This window comes from Ovis canadensis, chromosome 15 (assembly GCF_042477335.2).
Source record: "Ovis canadensis isolate MfBH-ARS-UI-01 breed Bighorn chromosome 15, ARS-UI_OviCan_v2, whole genome shotgun sequence".
Classification (NCBI taxonomy): domain Eukaryota; kingdom Metazoa; phylum Chordata; class Mammalia; order Artiodactyla; family Bovidae; genus Ovis; species Ovis canadensis.
The window spans coordinates 60,738,074-60,759,728 of NC_091259.1; the positions used below are offsets into that span (position 1 = coordinate 60,738,074).

Here is a 21,655-nt window from a genome sequence, read left to right on the forward strand (position 1 = left end):
CCACGAACTAGAAGACAGATCAACAGGAATGATCTATTCTGAAATACAGAGAGAAAAAAGATAAAAATAAATAGAGTCTCAGAGATGTATCCAATACCAAGAAATCTAACATATGTATAAAGAACACTAAGAGAATTCATTGCCAGTAAATCTGTATTATAATAAGGGCTAAAGGAAATTCTTTAAGTTGAAGGGGAGGGATATCATTTGGAAACTTGAATTTTGGGGAAAGAACGAAGAGCACTGGATATAGTAGAAAGCTGGATAAATAAAAACAGACTGTTTTTTCTTCTTAATGTCTTTAAAATGCAGAGGACTGACTAAAGCAAAAACTATAACACTTTTATAAAAAGTGATACAAATGATAAAGGATGGAGGTGGTATTGATAAAAAATGGGCCAACACTGTTGCAAGAACTTACAATATTAGTGGTATAATATTAACTCTAAATAAACTGAGGAAAGTTAATTTTCCAAAATTGAAACTAATGAAACAAAATCCTCAAAGTCCAATAATCATTAAAGAAATTGTATTTGTTCTCAAAAAGCTTCAGGCCCAGATGGGTTAGGTGGCAAATTCTATCAAACATTTAAAGAAAAAATAATACCATCATACAAAAAGGTTTTCAGAAAATAAAGCAGGGAACATTTCAATTAATTTTACAAGGCCAGCATAATCCTAATACAAAAATCTAACAAATATACAAAAAGATCCTTAACAAAATATATAAAAATAATAATACATTATGACCAAGTAGTATTTATCTGAGGAATATCAGTTGAATCAGCATTCAAAAATCACTATAATTCATGATATCACAAAGTAAAAAAACTGTTTAATGTTATGGTACATCCAGACAATGGACTATTATTCAGTGATAAAAACAAATGAGCTCTCAAGCCATGAAAAGACATGGAGGAAACTTAAAAGCATATTACTAAGTGAAAGAAGCCAATCTAAAAAGGCTAACTACTGTGTGATTCCCACTATGTGACATTCTGGAAAAGGGAAAACTGTGGAAACTAAAAGGATCAGTGGCTACCAGAGGCTGAGGGCTGAGGAGGTGATGAACAGGTGGAACATAAAGGATTCTTGGGGTTTCCCAGGTGGTTCAGTGGTAAAGACTCCACCTGCTAATGCAGGAGATGCAGGTTCGATCCCTGGGTCAGGAAGATGCCCTTAAGGAGGAAATGGCAACCCACTCCAGCATTCTTGCCTGGAAAATCCCATGGACAGAGGAACCTAGTGCGCTATAGTCCATGGTGTCACAAAGAGTCGGACACGACTAAGCAGAGAGAGAGAGGATTCTTAAAATAGTGAAACTATTCTGCATGATAATATAATGGTAGACACACATCATTACACATTTGTCCAAACCCATACAATGTACACTACCAAGAATAAAACATACGTATAATAAGGCTGGCCAAGATGGCTGTTCTCTTCCTCCCTGAATACACCCTATTCGATCAGTCCCTGCTTCACCTACACTCTACTCACATGACTAACCTTCCTTCCTAATCACAGAGACATACTTGCCCCCAGCTCCAGCTAGTGATTGCTCTAATCTCCAGATCAGAACAGCTCCAATATGATAGTTTTTCAAAGGGGCAGTGATGCTCCTCTGCTGGTTTCCCTGGTAACTGATGTGCCAACCTGACATCAATTTCCTTTGCTAACTGGTAAATTCCCTCACTGCCTTTCCCAATAACTAAGACTACTGCCATGCCATCTGCCATACATGATGGGGTGTTGCTCCAGGGCCTTGCTTCAGACATGTAAGATGCCCCTGTCCATTAAGTCACTGATGTCTCTGTTGCTGACTGTAGGCTCTTTCTTCAGCCTTGAGGCTAGGCAAATACAAGGCATGAAGGTCTGTGGGGTGAGGCCCAACAGCATACTGGAAACAGCGGATTTTGGGTGATTAATGTGTCAGTGTACGTTTATCAGTTCTAACAAGTGTACCACACTGGTGGGGGATGTTGATAATGAGGGAAGCTATTCATGAGTGAGGGTAGGGGGAATATGAGAAATCTCTCTCTGTACTTTACCTTCAATTGTGCTGTGAACCTAAAACTGCTTTAAAAATAAAGTTTTAATTTAAAAAAAATCAAAAAAGCATTTGACACAAACTGAACCCCAACAACACAAGAGAAGACTCTACACATGGACATCACCAGATGGTCAACACCGAAATCAAATTGATTATATTTTTTGCAGCCAAAGATGGAGAAGCTCTACACAGTCAGCAAAAACAAGACTGGGAGCTGACTGTGGCTCAGATCATGAACCCCTTATTGCCAAATTCGGACTTAAATTGAAGAAAGTGGCAAAAACCACTAGACCATTCAGGTATGACCTAAATCAAATCCCTTATGACTATACAGTGGAAGTGAGAAATAGATTTAAGGGACTAGATCTGATAGACAGAGTGCCTGATGAACTATGGACGGAGGTTCATGACACTGTACAGGAAACAGGAATTAAGACCATCTCCCAAAAAATAAATGCAAAAAAGCAAAATGGCTGTCTGAGGAAGCCTTACAAATAGCTGTGAAAAGAAGAGAAGCGAAAAGCAAAGGAGAAAAGGAAAGATATACCCATTTGAATGCAGAGTTCCAAAGCATAGCAAGGAGAGATAAGAAAGCTTTCCTCAGTAATCAATGTAAAGAAATAGAGGAAAACAATAGAATGGGAAAAACTAGAGATCTCTTCAAGAAAATTAGAGATACCAAGGGAACATTTCATGCAAAGATGGGCTCAATAAAGGACAGAAATGGTATGGACCTAACAGAAGCAGAAGATATTAAGAAGAGGTGGCAAGAATACACAGAAGAACTGTACAAAAAAGATCTTCACAACCCAGATAATCATAATGGTGTGATCACTCACTCACCTAGAGCCAGACATCCAGGAATGTGAAGTCAAGTGGGCCTTAGGAAGCATCACTATGAACAAAGCTATTAGACGTGATGGAATTCCAGTTGAGCTATTTCAAATCCTAAAAGATGGTGCTGTGAAAGTGCTGCACTCAATATGCCAGCAAATTTGGAAAACTCAGCAGTGGCCACAGGACTGGAAAAGGTCAGTTTTCATTTCAATACTTAAGAAAGGCAATGCCAAAGAATGCTCAAACTACCACACAATTGCACTCATCTCACACGCTAGTAAAGAATGCTCAAAATTCTCCAAGCCAGGCTTCAGCAATATGTGAACCATGAACTTCCAGATGTTCAAGCTGGATTTAGAAAAGGCAGAGGAACCAGAGATAAAATTGCCAACAACTGCTGGATCATCGAAAAAGCAAGAGAGTTCCAGAAAAATATCTATTTCTGCTTTATTGACTATGCCAAAGCCTTTGACTGTGTGGATCACAATAAACTGTGGAAAATTCTGAAGGAGACGGGAATACCAGACCAACCTGACCCACCTCTTGAAAAACCTATATGCAGGTCAGGAAGCAACAGTTAGAACTGGACATGGAACAACAACTTTTCCAAATAGGAAAAGGAGTACATCAAGGCTGTATATTATCACCCTGCTTATTTAACTTATATGCAGAGTACATCATGAGAAACACTGGGCTGGAATCAAGATTGCCCGGAGAAATATCAATAACCTCAGATATGCAGATGATACCACCCTAATGGCAGAAAGTGAAGAACTAAACAGCTCTTGATGAAAGTGAGAGTGAAAAAGTTGGCTTAAAGCTCAACATTCAGAAAATGAAAATCATGGCATCCGGTCCCATCACTTCATGGCAAATAGATGGAGAAACAGTGGAAACAGTGGTTGACCAGTCAATCCTAAAGGAATCAGTCCTGAATATTCATGAGAAGGACTGATGCTGAAGCTTCAATACTTTGGCCACCTGATGTGAAGAACTGTGTCATTGAAAAAGACCCTGATGCTGGGAAAGATTCAAGGTGGGAGGAGAAGGGGATGACAGAGGATGAGATGGTTGGATGGCATCACTGACTCGTTGGACATGAGTTTGAGTAAGCTTCAGGAGTTGGTGAAGGCCAGGGAAGCCTAGCGTGCTGCAGTCCATGGGGTTGTTAAGAGTAGGACATGACTGAGCGACTGAACTGAACTGAATGTTCATAGCAGTAGTATTTCAATAGCCAAGCTATGGAAGCTACCCAAGTGTCCACAGGTGAATGGATAAAGAAGATGTAATACACACATACACACACAATGCAAAAGTACTTACCCATAAAAAATAATGAAATTTTGCCATTTGCAACAACATGGATGGACCTGGAGGGTATTGTGCTTAATAAAATAAGACTGAGAAAGACAAATACCGTATGTGATCATTTATATGTGGAATACAGAAAATAAAACAAATGAATGTAACAAAATAGAAACAGACTCACAGATACAGAGAAAAACCCGTGGGGAGAGGAAAGAGAGGAGGGGCAAAATAGAGGTAGGTGATTAAGAGGTACAAACTACTAGGTATAAAATAAACTACAAGGATATATTGTACATCACAGGAAATATAGCCAATGTTTTATAACTTCAAATGGAATATAATTTATAAAAATTTTGAATGACTATGCTGTACACCTGACATACAATATTGTATATCAACTATACCTCAATTTTAAAAAATCTCTTCACTGTTATTGCATGTCCCCTATTCAGTTCAATTTCCCTGATAGGTTTTCAACTGCTGCAGTATTCTAGTTTATATATCCTTTCTCTGATTGGTGGGCATTTAGGTTTTTAATAGTTTTTACTTGCAATAAATAATAAAATATTTCAGAGGGAAAATTACATGAGAAAATTTTGAAGCAGAAACCACAAAACTACTTACACTGAAAAGATTTTCTAACAAAGTCTGGTGAGCTGAAAGCTAAGATGACTTTGCATCTAAGAAGCCCAGTATATTCATTTACATTATAATTTTCATACTCTTTTGAGCATTCAATAAGACCATCTTCATAGTTTTGTTTGGTAAAATATAGTCCTCATTAAATTACTTGGTATAAGAGAGCCTATGCAAGACTGGATACACTATCTGTACCCTTTCCACCAGCATTAATCATTTTCTTCATCAACTCCCAACACCAGAGGGCAGCAGCTTCAGTACTAATTAGCAATAATGCGGAGAGTAACTAATGGAAAAAAATACTCCTTTAGCAAAATCTACACTAAATTACTACCCAACCTTTTATTTGGGGGAAAAAGTGTTTTTAAAATATAGAACAGACATATGAAATAAATAAAAACAACTAAATAAGCAAAACACACTCTCTTCCCACAAGGATAGATAAATCAAATTTAGATTGTCCAGGGAGAGACCATGAAAATCCGAGTTAGAGGCATTTAATAATTACATTCTTTGGTTAATTTAATGTATCTTATAAGCAGAGGTGTCTCTTGTTGTGGCAGTCCCAGTCATGGCTCAGACACTAAAGAATTTGCCTGCAATTCGGGAGACCTGGGTTCAATCCCTCAGTCAGGAAGATTCCCTAGAGAAGGGAATGGCTACCCACTCCAGTATTCTTGCCTGGAGAAGTCCAAGGACAGAAGAGCCTGGTGGGCTACAGTCCGTCCACGGGGTCGCAGAGTCAGACAAGACTAAGTGACTGCTACTTTCCCATGACTTCCCTGGTGGCTCAGACAGCAAAGAATCTGCCTGCAATGTGGGAGATCTGGGTTCAATCCCTGGGTCGGGAAGATCCCCTGGAGGAGGAAATGGCAACCCACTCCAGTATGCTTACCTGGGAAACCCCATGGATAGAGGAGCCTGGTGGGCTGCAGTCCATGGGGTCGTAAAGAGTCAGACACTACAGAGCAACTAACACTTTCACTTTCACTTTTGTAAGTATAATTTGGAAGAGCCAAATAAAGACAAATTCTTTTCGTTAGCTTCTCTTGGCTCTCTGATTTTTCAAAAAGGAGGAAAGGAAGAGATGGGGAAAAAATAATTCTAGATTACAGATATAACCAAATAGATTTCTAATGGCCTTGTAGAAAACTTAAAGGAACTAAACAAAACTCCTTTTTGAAAGAAAAAACAGGGCAAAGAAGACCCTAAATAAAAGGAAGAAATAGTCAGTCTACCTATTTTGACATTTTTAGATGGGAAAGAAGAGGGTGCTTTCAAATAAGAATCCTTTCAAGTTTTTTTTTTTTAATCAAAGACTTGAATTTTTAGAAAAATTTTGGGTTTACAGAACATTGAACAGGTAGTTCCCTTAAACCCTCCTATCCCACCTGTTTCCCCTGTTGTTAACACTGTGTTTTGGGGCTAGAGAGAATGGAGGTAAGGGGACTTCTTTAATGGGTACAGAGTTTCAGATTCACAAAACAAAAACGTTCTGGAAATCTGTTTCATAAAAATGAGAATCTGATTAATGCTATTGAAAAAGTGAAGTCACTCAGTCGCATCCAACTCTTTGTGACGCCATGGACTATAGTCTACCAGGCTCCTCCATCCATGGGATTCTCCAAGCAAGAAGACTGGAGTGGGTTGCCATTTCCTTCTCCAGGAGATCTTCCCGATCCAGGGATTGAACCCGGGTCTCCCGCATTGTAGGCAGATGCTTTACCATCTGAGCCACCAGGGAAGTCCCACACTTAAAAACAGTGAAGATGGTAAATTTTATGTGTTTTTAACCACAATAAAAATTTAAATTTTCTGTTTTGTCTTCAGATTTAATCCTCAAAACTGAAAATACTGCAAGTATTAGGTTGCTGCTGCTGCTGCTGCTAAGTCGCTTCAGTCGTGTCCGACTCTGTGTGACCCCACAGACAGCAGCCCACCAGGCTCCCCCGTCCCTGGGATTCTCCAGGCAAGAACACTGGAGTGGGCTGCCATTTCTTTCTCCAATGCAGGAAAGTGAAAAGGGAAAGTGAAGTCACTCAGTCATATCTGACTCTTAGCGACCCCGTGGACCGCAGCCTACCAGGCTCCTCCATCCATGGGATTTTCCAGGCAAGAGTACTGGAGTGGGGTGCCATTGCCTTCTCCAAGTATTAGGTTAAGATTATGTAAATATTGTTCACTACAGACCCCAGGTCAAGGTAAGCCTGGAAAGATGACATTTTATCCAAGCCCCGGGTCTGTAGTGAACAGTATTAGGTTAAGATTATGTAAATATTGTTCACTACAGACCCCGGGCTTGGATAAAATGTCATCTTTCCAGGCTCACCTTGAGTCGCCTGAAGGTGCTGAGATCAAATGGATTTTTTTCCCCTTAAGCTCCATCAATTAAGTCCTTAAAAATCACACCCTATTTTAGTTTGCTTCACTTTTGAACCATAACTTGCTTATTCAAGTCTGTCTTCCTTCCTTCCTCCCTGCCCTCCCTCCTCCCCTTCCTCCCTTTCTTCCATCTGCGGTTAACTGCTTTTCTTTTTTTGATGTTGCTGTTGCCAGAAATAACAAGCCATCGTCATCATTATCATTAACATCTTCCAGCTCTCTTTTATGGCACAGACACTGCATTCTTTTTTAAGATACATTTCTCTAAAGCCCAGTGTCGAACTAGTGCACAGGGCACGTGTGATTTCTTTACAATGGACTCCTGGGGTGGTTCCTTCATGTCAGCTTCTCTCATATTTTCTATTTCCTTTTGCTATAGGTTTCTTCAACTTGAACTTTTATATTTTCTATTGCATTTGGCAGGGGGTGAAGGGATACAGTTTTTTGCCCCCCAACTTCCAAGAGCTCATTCTTCTTTCCTGTTCCTTTTACATAGCATCTTTCTTTGATAGAATAATTACCTTCTTTTAAAATTTAATAATATGTTTTTATTTATTTTTAATATAAATTTATTTAATTGGAGGTTACCTTTTAAAATAGATTTTAAGTTGTTAGGTTCCTTCACCTTGGTTCTTTTCTGGGTTCATTGCTTTGTTTTCACTCTTCATGCTGCTTGTTTTTTTTACATAACTTGATCCTTGGTAAGTCACTGATATCTACCAATTTTTCTGGGAAGCTGGTACGGGTTTTCTCTGGTTTTTAATACATGGGCATGTTTTCTGCTAATCTCTTCTCAAACAGAATGGCTAATTGGGAGCTCTGTGTTTGTGAGTTGGGCTTACAGTCCTGGAGACTTTGTTAGCACTAATTAAATTATTTAAGTTTTCAAAAGAATAAGTAAAACTAATGGCATAATGTAATTTAGTCAGGACAGAGAACAGGGTGAGTGAGCTCTCATTTTTCACAGTATGTATCTGACAGATAATATGTAAAATAAATCAAGGAATAGTGGCACTAGCTTTTATGGTCATGACAGTAACTAAGAAGTCAAAAATGGGTTCTAAGGAGCAAACTGAGGATGAGAAGAGGTAAGTAGGAACACTGCTTTTCCATTATAACCTCTTTTTACTATTTTTAGAAAAACCATAAGCATGTATTTCTTTGAAATAAATAAAAATAAATTTAAAAATAAAATTGTAGAAACTAAAGAGCAAATGTAAGAAATTTGGAAATATACAAAAGGAACAAATAAATGTGTGTATGTTTGTGTGTGTGTATATATATACACACACACATACATACATATATATGTGTATATATATCTCCAAACCCTAATTTCTACATACTAAATGTCTTGGACAGAGGGAGAATGTTGTTGCCAAGGAAACCAAAGCAACTGTTAAGCAGCAAATTCAGCTCTTTAAAAAAAAATTCCATGGCAATTTATTCTGCAGAATATTATAGTCTACTTCAGCTTTTACAAAAACCAATAAAATGGTTTTAATGAGGTCCTTGAAACTTGGTTTATGATGTCACTAACATCTATTAAACATTCCAGTTACAGAGTCTAGTACAGTGATAAGAAAGCTAGAGTAAAGATCAGATATCCTTAGATTTAGTTCCAAGTCTACCACTTAAAAGCCATATGTCCTTGAGCAGGTCATTTTCCTTGTCTGAAACTAAGTTTCTTTAGTAGTCAAAGTGGGGATAACTATACCTAACCTGCCTACCATACAGGGTTGCTGTGAATATCAAATTATTTAGAGCATCAAGGTTTGAAACACTACGCAAATAAATTCAAGTAATAACTACTAATATTTTCTAAAATTAACAAGGTGATAAGTATTCTTCATCAATCAAATGCCAAATTATGTAAAGTATTAGAAAAAGGTTAACAAAAAATGTAATATAGACTAGTATTATTTAAAAAAAAAAAAGTGAGAAGGAAATAGCAACCCACTCCAGTATTCTTGACTGGAGAATCCCATGGACAAAGGAGCCTGGCAGGGTCACATGGGGTCCATGGGGTTCACAAGAGTCGGACACGACTTAGTGACTAAACCATTATAAAAACTGTATTGAACTAGGTGGCAGATTCAAGTTCTGATTCAGGTTCTATCCACCACCATTGATAATTTCCACTTCTTTGGGTCTCTGCACAACGAAACTGGACTAGACAACCTCTGTAAAGGTGCTTCATGGGTGTGTTTTCCATTACACCATGATGATTCAAAAGGAAATTCACTCACCATTTTTTAAAAAATGCGGGCTGTATTTTGCTTGAAAACTTTCATTGCTAGATGTTTGAAAATCACTGCCTTTAGGATGAAGTCTTTTATTTCTATTTTCAGGCATTTCATAACTGTAACCTGATTAATCTATCTTTACATTCTACTCTTTCTCAACATAAACCTACCTTCAGAGACCACAGCACTCTACTTGTTATTTCTCAAAATGCCATGGCCAATTCCTGCCTCCACACTGTTGTCAACATGTATATAGTTGTTGCCACTACAGCTGGCTGAGCAGCTTTGCCCTGGGCCTCATCCCACTCCCTACCCATATTTACACACCCAAACTTGGACAGGGCTTAATGTCTTTGATGAGACTGTTTTCAAAAATGGTAAAATTTACAGTATATCAAAAACAGGAGAGAGTTGTCAATGTTTATAGAGAACCTAGCTTCTAGCCAGGTTGTCTGTAATTTGATAGAATGTCTGAAAGCATTATGAAGGAAGTGGGGACCTTAGCTCTAAAAGATAGAAGGGGAGAGCACTGCAGTGGTGTTATCTGTGCATTGGCTGGAGGAGGAACACTTTGATCCACAAACTTGTTGGATTCCAGTGGTAGGACAGTCCCATCAGAGAGATGGATGCATTTACTTATTACAGGCTAATGCTGTTAAACATTTATGCCATATATCTGACTCCTTGTGATTTGATTTCATAATCACTACAAATCTTCAGATTCTTTCACTTCCCTAATGGTGCATCTAGAAAATGGCCTGACTGAGACAAATTCGTCTATATTACATCTATACCATAAATTAATAAAACAGCTTTCTGAATTCTGACATCAGTTACTGTGACCTTGAGCAGCATGAGTCCATCCTAGAGACAAGACAGACTAACAAATTAGTCTGAAGGCATAAGAACCAAGGGTCAGATCCTGGACTATAGTAAACAGAGCAAAAGAATGTCACTCCATAGCAACAGCAAGGGGTACCTGGGACATCTCCAATAAACACCCTGTCTTCTTGCACTATTTTTGTTTTAACACTTTCATAAACCTTTATTCAAGGCCACTAACCACATACTAACGCCCTTCTATGACCTGGTCTACATGCCTTTCAAACAGTTTCTATGTACCCTAAGCTACTGCAGAAACAAATTTTCTAAGTATACACATTAATGTTTTTATCTCTACTTGGAATATTCTTCCTCTCAATGTTGACAAGTCTAAATTTTAACTAATTCTGAAGGGTTTAGCACAGATAACACCTGTTTTATGAAGAAATTTCAAAGAACACCACCCACCATGACTAAAACTAGCAATATTAGTGACCTGGGCAAGTAACAAATTGCTTTTACATCAACTTATGACTTGGTACTATGTATCTCACCAGAGTCATCAAGGATCAGGGCATTTGGTAGGTTCTTTGTTTCACTATTAAAAAAAAAAAGGTATTAATCAGGTATTACCTCACTCTCTCTATGCTGGAAGACCACACATGTCATCACCAATATGTAATGCAATAAATGCTGTAAATCCAAACTATTGTTTCACATTTCTGCACTCCACATTTCAATGCCCTGGGACACCATAGTCTAGCTTACCTATACTATTAATCTACAATAGATGTATCTTTCCTTACTAATTAAAAGCATTTTTCCCATTGAGAGAGGGATTGGTTAAGTAAATATTTTTATTAAATAATTATTAAACTTATTTAAATCTGTTAAAAGCACTTGTTACTTGCTGCTGCTGCTGCTAAGCCGCTTCAGTCATGTCCAACTCTGTTCGACCCCATGGACAGCAGCCCACCAGGCTCCCCCGTCCCTGGGATTCTCCAGGCAAGAACACTGGAGTGGGTTGCCATTTCCTTCTCCTTGTTACTTGCTACGTGTATTATATTTGTAAGCTTTTGTTTTATATTCCCTTCTATGTTCTTTGACAATATGATCCATATCTAATTACTCTTTGTGTCTCCCACAGGTTTTCAGTCAGTACCTTGTATACAGAAGGCCCTTTAAATATAAATTAATTTCTCTTCCACTTTCGGTGAGGGCTCTCCCCATTCTTTTTATATGTATCCCATCTTCTTATTGTCTTCCTTGACTATCCCAGTCCACAGGTCACTTACTTTTAAACTCCTATAAAAACCAACTGCCTATAAACCATTAAATTGCCACCAATACCATCCCAGAATTATCTTTTTACGTGTATATGTATTTCATAGTCTTGTCACATTTCAGTATATCCAACAATGTCTAGGTACAGCATGAACAATTAATATAAATTCACTCAGCCAATATTTTTAGAAATAATCAAATCAAAAGACCCATTAGGAAAAGTATAGTCAAAATTGGCACCTAAATAGAACAAAAGATTTCACCTGTGGCAATGAAACAAACTCCTACTGTTGAAGGGCCAAAGGCTTTGACACACATAATAGTTACCAGTAAATTAAACTGTGTTGGAATTCTACAAGTGTCTTTGAATATCATACATCTTCCTTTCACTTCACAAAGACACAAGTGCAATCACATTTCTTTACTGACAGCAGATGGCTTTAAACAATAGCAATTACCTATATTAAACCTACAAAGATAACATTCATTTGTAATTTAGATTTCTCTGCTGAAGAGATATATATGGTCAGTTTACAGCATATATCATTTACAGTATGCTAAGCCTTAGCTTTTTTTTTCCTACTAGGCTTCCTCCTCCCTAATGAACCAAAAGCAGAAGAGTAATCTGTAAATCTTCACTTCTTTTCTATCCTTCCACAACAAGGAACTATATTCACAGCAGGCAATAATAAAAACAGGCAAAATGGATGTAAAGTTATTCGCATTTTTCACATCCTTGTAATCAGCGGGATACCACAGATTTTGTACCTGACTAAAAAAAGTGTGTGTACATATGTATTTTTTGCATAAACAGTCAAATCCTACAAAGAGGGTGTTAGCTCTCTAGTAGCTCATTCAGAACATTCTGGAGCCTTGCTACTCAAAGTGTGGTCCACAGACCAGCAGCACTGGTATCACTTGGGAGTTTATTATGAAGCAGAATCTCACACCCCACCCCAGGCTTCCTAAATCACAATCTGCATTTAAAGATCTCCAGGTGATCTGCATGCACTTCAAGAGTTTGAAATGCACTGGTTTAGACTCCAGAGGAAGAATTAGAATGTCCAAGATACATATGACCATGTAACACTAAAGAAGTAATTGCTTATTTGTTGGTCTTCCTTATTTGCTGACTGAAGGCTTTTTGAGGGTAGGAACCCTTTCTAGCCTCCTCACCTCTAGCATGCCCTGGACCCAACAGGCCCTGAAACATCACCCAGTACTCAATGGATATTTTCTGCTGAACGCATGAATGACTGAACAGAGTGAAAATAAAACTTTTTCAGAAGGCTAATAATCCTTTAGGAAGTTGAATAACGTGATTTCACATATGACCACATTAATTCTTTTATTCAGTATTATTAATTCCATTTAAAATACGCTGCCGTCTCTGCTTCAACAAATGCATTTAATATACTCGACAAAGCAAAAGCTTGGATCATCTTCCTCTGTTGGAGCTAAGGGCCTCTTTTACAAGTGAGATGGCTGCATTTTAATTCTAGCTCTCATATATCCATCCCGTATGCCTCCACAAGATAAACACCGCAACAATTTGGAGAGAGTACGGGTCGGGGAACAGAGGAGGAAGGGATACAAGTCTGTATCCCGAGCATCGCATGAAACCTGGAAAACATGATTTTTGGAAGAGGACACTTTCAGAAAATAACTTCTGGCCAGCGGAAAAAAGAGAACCCTTATATTTCTCAAGAGCAAAAGGTGGTATTAGAGAATACACGGGAGCGGGAGCGATAAAAGACCAGCGACTACCTAGCGACGTAAGGTGGAAACACATCAGACCAGCGCTAAAGCAGACAGTGGTTAGATATCGTCCCAGAAGGCGGAAAAAAAAAAAAAAAAACAAAAAAAAACACAACAACACAAAAACCACCCACTTTCAGATTTGCAGAGAAGGAAGTCAAGGGAGAAGAAAGGGGGAAGGAAATAAATATCTCTATTAAGGGTATAACTTACGATGATGATGATTAATTTTTTTTTTTTTTTGAGAAAAGGGACATGATATACACTAGAAGGGGGGCGGGAAGGGGGGAGGAGGAAGGAAGGTAGCAATTTCTCGCCCTGCAAAATGAAGCGACTACAGGCGTCCTTTTCCAGCTCAGACGGCCCCAGGGAGGCAGCACAGGCATAGGTGGGTGGCAACGCCCAGCTCCGCTAGCTCCCGCCGCATGGCCTGAGCCATCTCCCCCACAGCCTGCCGAGCACCGGGTGGGGACGGGCAAGGGCGTACACGGTGTGGGAGGGCGTGCAGGAGGAGGGGGAGGATGCCCTGCTGACCAGGTACCCACCTTATCCCAACGGAGCCACTGCCCGATGGCTGTGTCTAGCTGAGGGTCCCCAGTGTGATAGGGGGCGTGGAGCAGGTTGGAGTTCAGGTCTCCCTCTGCGTTTTCAGTCATGGCAGCCAGTCTAGGGTGCATGAATGGGGATCCAGCGAAGACACCGAGCTAGAGGAGCTTGACGTGCGCTCACCGGGACCTCGACGACCCCTCCTCACTGAAAGGCATCGGAGACCTACCGCAGGACGTATGTGCCAGGTCCTGCCGCAGCTTTGGGGAAACAGGAGAGAGGGGTTACGCGGCCGCCTCCTTCCCACTAGACGAGCTCCTGGTCTCTCTGGGCGAACGGACTGAGGCGGTCCCACCTCGAGAGAACAACAACAGTCCCAGATGTCTGGGTCTTGGCCGCCGCCGCTACCGCCGCCCTCAGCTTTAGGCCCCGCCCTCGCGCCTCTGGCCCCGCCCCCCTTCCCAGTCGATTTAAGCTCCCGGGACTCGCGGTGCGAGCCTGGAAGCGCGCTCCCGACGCCTTCCCAGCGGCGCGATTTAGGACCATGCTGCGGGGTGAGGAATAGGGGCAGGGCCATTTTATTTCTTATTTTGCCTTTTTCCACGTGTCTTATTCTTGTTACAATCCCCACCCATCCCCACGCGTCTCCTTTTCTGCATCAGACGCCATGTCCACCACGACGCGCCCGCCTCAGAGTTAGCTTTTTTGAATCCCATGGCGCGCGAAGGCCCCCTCCTGTTTCGTGTTGGGGAGCGCGCCTGGCGGGAGAGTGCGAGGGCTGTCCCCGCATGGCCTCACGGGAGTTGTAGTTCTTCATCCCCCCATCCCCCCCGCCTCGAGGCGTGTAAAGACCACCGCAGACTACAACTCCCAGCAGCTCCTTGCCCTGCGTTTTCTCAAAGGAAAAAAGCTACACCTTTAGGCTGTTTCCTATAGAAACCTCCCGTCCGCGTTAGGTCTACTGCAGTTGTGTCCCTGGGCTTCAATTAGATTAAACAAGGGCAGGTGCAGGAAGGGTACAGCTGATACCTATTCAGTACTTTACAGTTTATGAATTGCCTTCTGAAGTCTAAACCATCGTGTGACGTGATCCATTCTCATTTTACACACAAAGAGGAAGCTGCTGAGTGAACTGACTTTTTCAAAGAGGCGGAATTCAAAAGTAGTTGAACGAGCAATCCAACCTCATTTTAGGTCTCAGATAGCAGCTCATTTTCCTCTGTTGTTACAGTGGACTAGGAGGTAGGGAGAAGATAACTGGGGAAAACAACCAAGTTGTGAAAGAGGGAGGATGTGTCAGCATTTAACCATAACACAAAAATGAATAAGCGTTAGCGTGCAAAAAATACTGGCAATAGAAATATGGAGCAAGAAGAAAGATTGAAAAGAAGTAGTCTTAAATTTCTCCTTATTTTGGCCTCCTCTCTTCTACCGAATGTTCACCTTTCAAGTCACAGAACAGGTGTGGGAGATTCTGACAAGTGCTTACCTGTCAGACACAGCTGCTCCAGAGTCTCTTGGTGTAGCTTCTTCAACAGTAGTTCTACGATTTTGACCAAGTGACTCTGTCTCTCCTCAGTTTTTTTGCAAGGAGAGTGAAATAGTATTTACACCTTGGCTGCAGTAACTTAAATGGTTTTGAAGTACTTGGAGGTTCACAGATAAAAGATATAATAAATTCAAAGTTTTACTTTCCTTTAAAAATGCCATTTATCATAATAAAATCCCAAATACCAAGGTATAGAAGGATTATATTACCTATCCCTGAAAAATAGTGTGCCATAGTTGAGAATTACAGTTTTTGCTAGTCAGTTAAGTATTTCCTTTACAGAATCAGCAGGTTATTTTATTCACACTAGGCCTGGGAAATACACATGAGTCCTGGAGAAAAATTCATCACTCACTATCATCACCATTATTGTCCGTGATGAACGTTAAGTAAACATGTACTCTATGCGAAGTTTTATGCTAGGGGCCGAGGCTAAGAGAAAGTATATAATAAAATTGTTCATTTCAAGAAATAAAAAATGAAAGTAAGAATGAAATCTGTCTGGGAAGACCATATGTATACAAGAAAAGAGCTCATGATAAACAGCAAGTGCTTGCCACAATCAACTGTATTGATTGTGACATAAGTGGTCATAATCTTGCTACTCAAAGTGTGATAGGAGGACCAGTCCTCTGGGAACTTAATAAGAAATAAAAAATTTCAAGCCCCATCCCAATTCTATTGAATCAGAATCTGCATTTTAACAAGATCCAGTGATGATTTGTATATATATATTAAATGTGATTAAGCAGTGGTTTTTATAAAGACAACTCTAATTCAATTCTGAGAAACACTACTGAGTCAACAGAACTTTCAAGAGGTGGAACTGTATAGCGCAAGTATAAAGGATGGGAGAAATGCAAGTTTTAATTCAATACCAGAATTAACTAGTCCCCATTTTTATCATCAAGGTCATGACAGACATAAACTAGTTACCAGAAGCTTTGCCCAGCATCTCCAACTTGTTGCTTAGGATTTGAAGGGTAAGCAAGAGGACCCAGAACTCATCAAATTCAAGAACAATATCTAAAAGTGTGTCCAGAAAAGGGAATATAATAGTTTTCCTAGTCAGGAAAGCTCAGAAGCTTTCATTTCTGTTGGAATTTGCCCAATATCCTGTATTTTTATTTGCTAAATGTGACAACTCTCTGGTTATGAAAGAGAATCTCTCTATTAGTCCTAATATACACCTTTTATTTATTGTTTTTAAAAATCTAATTAAGATAGTCAAAGCTCTCTTTTGGTCAAGGTAGCAAGAAATTAAATTTTCATCAATATTGGAGCCTCTCATCTCCAGCCCAGGCTTTAAATGATACTGGGGAAAGAGGAAGAGCAGACAGCTCTAGATCATCAAGGTTTCTGCTAACATCTATATTGTCCAGGGTCATAGTGGTCTTGAAGTCTGATAGCTTTCCCCTTGCATACCATTCAGGTATGGCCAGGAAACTTGACTGAGGCTACAAACCCCAAAGCTTCTGTCTAGGCACATGGCCATCCCCTCTAAATCCTACCAGTTCCTTGAAACACTGCCACCAAGCGGAGCTCAGGTCTTGTTACCCTCCTATGTTAAAACTTTAAAATAGGAAGAAATCTATCATTCTGCTTGTGATCACTCTGAAAAGAATAATATTTTCTTATTGTTCCCAAAGATGCTTGTCATAAATTCTAGTGAATGCTGTATTTAAAAAAAAAAAAAAGGAAGGAAAGTAAATGAGTATCTTACAAACAACTTTCTACTTTTAGCTCCTTTATGTAAAACCTCTGCTGAGACAAGGGATACAACAACAAAGAAGAAGTGGTTTTCTTTGTATAAGGGGAAAGATAAAGAGCACACCTAGGATTAGGATGAAGCAAGGCAAAGAACCTAGGGTGCAAAATCTAAGGAGACACTTCCTATTAGGTTTATGGAACTGTAGAATTGGCACCTGAGGATGTGTCCCATTACAGATTTTAAAACACCTTTATTGTGATATAGTTCACATGCCAAACAATTTACCTATTTAATGTATACAATTTAATGTTTTTTTTGTTTTATTCACAAACATCCCCACAGTAAATTTTAGAACATTTTTATCACCTTGAGCTATCCTGTTGCCCTATCTCCCACTCCCAGACCTAAGCAACCACTAATCTACTTTCTATATTGGTTTCCCTGTTCTGAACATTTCATATAAATAGAATCATAGAATATGGGGTCTTTTGTGACTGACTTCTTTCACTTAGCCTAGTGTTTTCAAAGTTCATCCATGTTGTAGATATATCAGTGTTTCATTCCTTTTTGTAATTGAATAATAAAGATGATTACTCCTTGGAAGGAAAGTTATGACCAACCTAGATAACATAATAAAAAGCAGAGACATTACTTTGCCAACCAAGGTCCGTCTAGTCCAGGCTATGGTTTTTCCAGTGGTCATGTATGGATGTGATAGTTGGACTGTGAAGAAAGCTGAGCGCTGAAGAATTGATGCTTTTGAACTGTGGTGTTGGAGAAGACTTTTGAGAGTCCCTTGGACTGCAAGGAGATCCAACCAGTCCATTCTAAAGGAGATCAGTCCTGGGTGTTCATTGGAAGGACTGATGCTGAAGCTGAAACTCCAATACTTTGGCCACCTGATGCGAAGAGTTGACTCATTGGAAAAGACTCTGATGCTGGGAGGGATTGAGGGCAGGAGGAGAAGGAGACGACAAAGGATAAGATGGCTAGATGGCATCACCGACTCAATGGGCATGAGTTTGAGTGAACTCCGGGAGTTGGTGATGGACAGGGAGGCTTGGCGTGCTGTGATTTATGGGGTCGCAAAGAGTCAGACACGATTGAGCGACTGAACTGAACTGAATATTCCATTATATAGGTTTACTATATTTTATTGGTCTATTTATCCATTGATGGATATTTGGGTTATTTCTGCCTTTTGGCTATTATGAATAATGCTGCTATAAACATTTATGTACAGTATTTGTATATAATGCTTTTATTTCCCTTTGGTATATACCTAAGAATTAATTTCCCAGATCATGTGCTAACTTCTATGTTTAATCATTTAAGAAACAATCAGACTGTTTTCCACAGTAACTGCACCATTTATACTACCACCAGCAGTGTATTGGGATTCCAGTTTATCCACAGATTTTCCAACACTTGTTATTATCTCAGTTTGATTCTAGACATTTCAGTGACTGTGAAGTGGATTCTCATTGTGGTTTTTATTTGCATTTCCCTATAGATTAATCATGTTTAGGTGTTTTCATGTACTTGTTGGCCATTTGTCTTTTGGGGAGAAATATCAAGTCAGATCTTTTGCCCATTTTTTAAATTGTTTAATTATTGAGTTGTAACTTTTCTTTATGTTTCTGGACATAGCCCCTGAGCTAAATCAGGTATATGATCTGCAAATGGCTCAGATGGTAAAGCGTCTGTCTACAATGTGGGAAACCGGGGTTCAGTCCCTGGGTGGGGAAGATCTTCTGGAGAAGGAAATGGCAACCCACTCCAGTATTCTTGCCTGGAAAATCCCATGGACAGAGGAGCCTGGTGGGCTACAGTCCATGGGGTTGCAAAGAGTCAGACACGACATGAGCAATTTCACTTCACTTCACCCCTTCATTCTGTGGGTTGTCTTTTCATACATATATTTTTAAGTATCCCTATTTATTTATTTATTTATTGGCAATGACTGGTGGAATCTTAGTTCCCCGACCAGGAATTGAAACTGGGACCTTGGCAGTGAGACCTCGGAGTCCTGACCACTGGACTCCCAGGGAATTCTCCATATTTTTTTTGATACTCTTTGAAGAACAGAAGTTTTTTGTCATGAAGAGGTCCAGTTTATTTTTCTACACAAGAACTGTACATAAATGTTTATAGCAGCATTATTCATAATAGCCAAAGGCAGAAATAACCCAAATGTCCATCAATGGATAAATAGACCAATAAAATATAGTAAACCTATATAATGGAATATTCAGTTCAGTTCAGTTGCTCAGTCGTGTCCGACTCTTTGCAACCCCATGAATCGTAGCACGCCAGGCCTCCCTGTCCATCACCAACTCCCGGAGTTTACTCAAACTCATGTCCTTTATCTATAGTCAGCATTGTTGTTCAGTATGTGAAATCTTTGTGACTTTGTTTCCTTTGCCTAGTTCTTGATTATAGAGTCTGATTATAGAGTTCTTGATTATAGTTTCTTTGTGAGTTTTGTGTTTGTGTTGGACATTATCTTTGACCAACTATTTGTGTGAATAAATTTAGACTTGCAAGGAAAGTACTTTTATCTAGAGAGGATTTGTATTTGCTTCTGCTAAGTTCCTGAGTTCAACTACGTTAAGGCTTATAATTCTCTGGTGCTCTTACCATCCTACTTAGGGTGTCATTCTGTGTAAGATATTTTTCTCCTAGTTTATCTTTACTCTGGGTGTGAAGTCCCAACATGTTGTGAGAAGTTTCTCCTGAGACTCTCAGTCTTTTGTAGGCTCTAAGGTTTATTTTCTTTCTTGCCCAAAAGGTTTTTTTAATTTCAGGTTCAAAATTTTAAGGATTGACAAATGCTTTCAAGAAAAAAGCCACATTTCAATCGTTACCTCTCTTTTTCCTTTACTTTTGGCTTGGTAATTTCTTGTTGGCTTGTCACCTTTCTCCCATGATTTAAAATAAGGTGAAAAATATTAATTGAGCTTTGTTATCTACTTATATATAGCAGGAAGGTTAATTTAAAAAACCCATTTTAAGAGCTATTATATTATTTTGATAATCATCTTTTGTCTGTAAAATATTACATCAAGTTGATCTGCCATATAATTTTTTTAAATGAATCTCATTTTGTGTGACTCTTAGCTTGTCTCCATTTTTTCTATAAAAAATAACAATAGCAATGAACATTTTGTTCATAAAGCTGTTTTGCCTTTTACATTATTTCATACATCTAGCTTCTTGGGAGTACAATTACTGAGCAATATATTGTATGTGCTTAAGACATTTAATTTCCAAAGGGTTGATATAATTTTTTGAGTTGAATTGCATGATCTTAATCTATTTATTTCTTTCATGGTAATATTGTGCTTGTATGAATGTTAAGTTGCTTCAGTCATGCTGACTCTGTGGCCCTATGGACCATAGCCCACCAGGCTCCTCTGTCCATGGGATTCTCCAGGAAAGAATACTGGAATAGGTTGCCAGGACCTCCTCCAGGAGATCTTCTCGATCTAGCCCACGTCTCTTACATTTCCTACATTGGCAGGCAGGTTCTTTACCACTAGCGCCACCTGGGAAGCTCCATGGTAATATTAAGTGAGTGAAATTGCTCAGTCGTGTCCGACTCTTTTGTGACCCCATGGACTGTAGCTTACCAGGCTTCTCCGTCCATGGGATTCTCCAGGCAAGAATACTGGAGTGGGTTACCATAGTACTGTCTTTTAAAATTAAGCCAGATAAACTAATCCTGGCCAGTTGTATAAATAGCTCTCAAGTAAAAGATGATCTTTATGAATTTTCTTTTAAAATATTAACTTTTTAATAAAAATTATTTAAGTACAACTTAATGCAGTAAATACTTGCATGTCTGTAGTGTGCAGGCACCCTTCTGCAGGTGGTGCAGATTCAGTGATAAACCTGATAGATCCTGGTCTATGCCCTTATGAAACCTAAGGTGGGGAACATAAGCAAATAATACATCATTGATATGCACTGTGGTAAGTGCTTTAATGACGGTAGTACAGAATGCTACAGAAGAACAGAAGAGAAACAATTAACCCAGGCTGGAAGGGCCATGGAAGATATCCTAAGAGAACTAATAGCTATGCATAGTAAAATTTGAAAACAGGTAGCCTTAGTACTCCAACTTTGTCCTGATTTTTCAGTATTCTTTGAGTTTTCTAGGTCCTTTGCATTTCCATGTAATTTTTAGAGTAAACTTGTAAATTTCTACCCTAAAAAAGCCAACTGAGATTATGATTGGAATTGTGTTAAATCTCTACATCAATTTGGGGATAGTTATTTTAACAATACTGAATTTTCCAATCCATAAAAATGATGTATCTGTTTATTTTTAAAAGGTTTCTTTAATTTCTCCCAGGAAGGTTATATAGTTTTCCGTGTAGAGGTCTTACAAGTCTTAAGCATATTCCTAAATATTTTCTCTTTTAAACAGATATAAATGGTTTCATTTTATAGCATAGCTTGGAACTGAAGAATAAATAGTTAGGCAATGGGGATATGGAAAGTTAGGCAAAATTAAT

General features: G+C 39.1%; 1 protein-coding gene across 3 annotated transcripts in view; it reads right to left on the reverse strand.

Moving 5' to 3' along the window:
* Nucleotides 1-14,320, reverse strand: part of PGM2L1 (phosphoglucomutase 2 like 1) — a 73,139-nt gene extending 58,819 nt beyond the window's left edge. For all 3 annotated transcript variants that reach the window (XR_011249166.1, XM_069553053.1, XM_069553054.1), the window contains exon 1: nucleotides 13,875-14,320. Coding sequence is in view for 2 of the 3 variants with exons in the window: in XM_069553053.1 (XP_069409154.1) it covers nucleotides 13,875-14,006 (132 nt within the window). In the remaining variant the exon portion in view is untranslated. The remainder of the gene's footprint in view (nucleotides 1-13,874) is intronic.
* Between the last annotated feature and the right edge of the window lie 7,335 nt (nucleotides 14,321-21,655).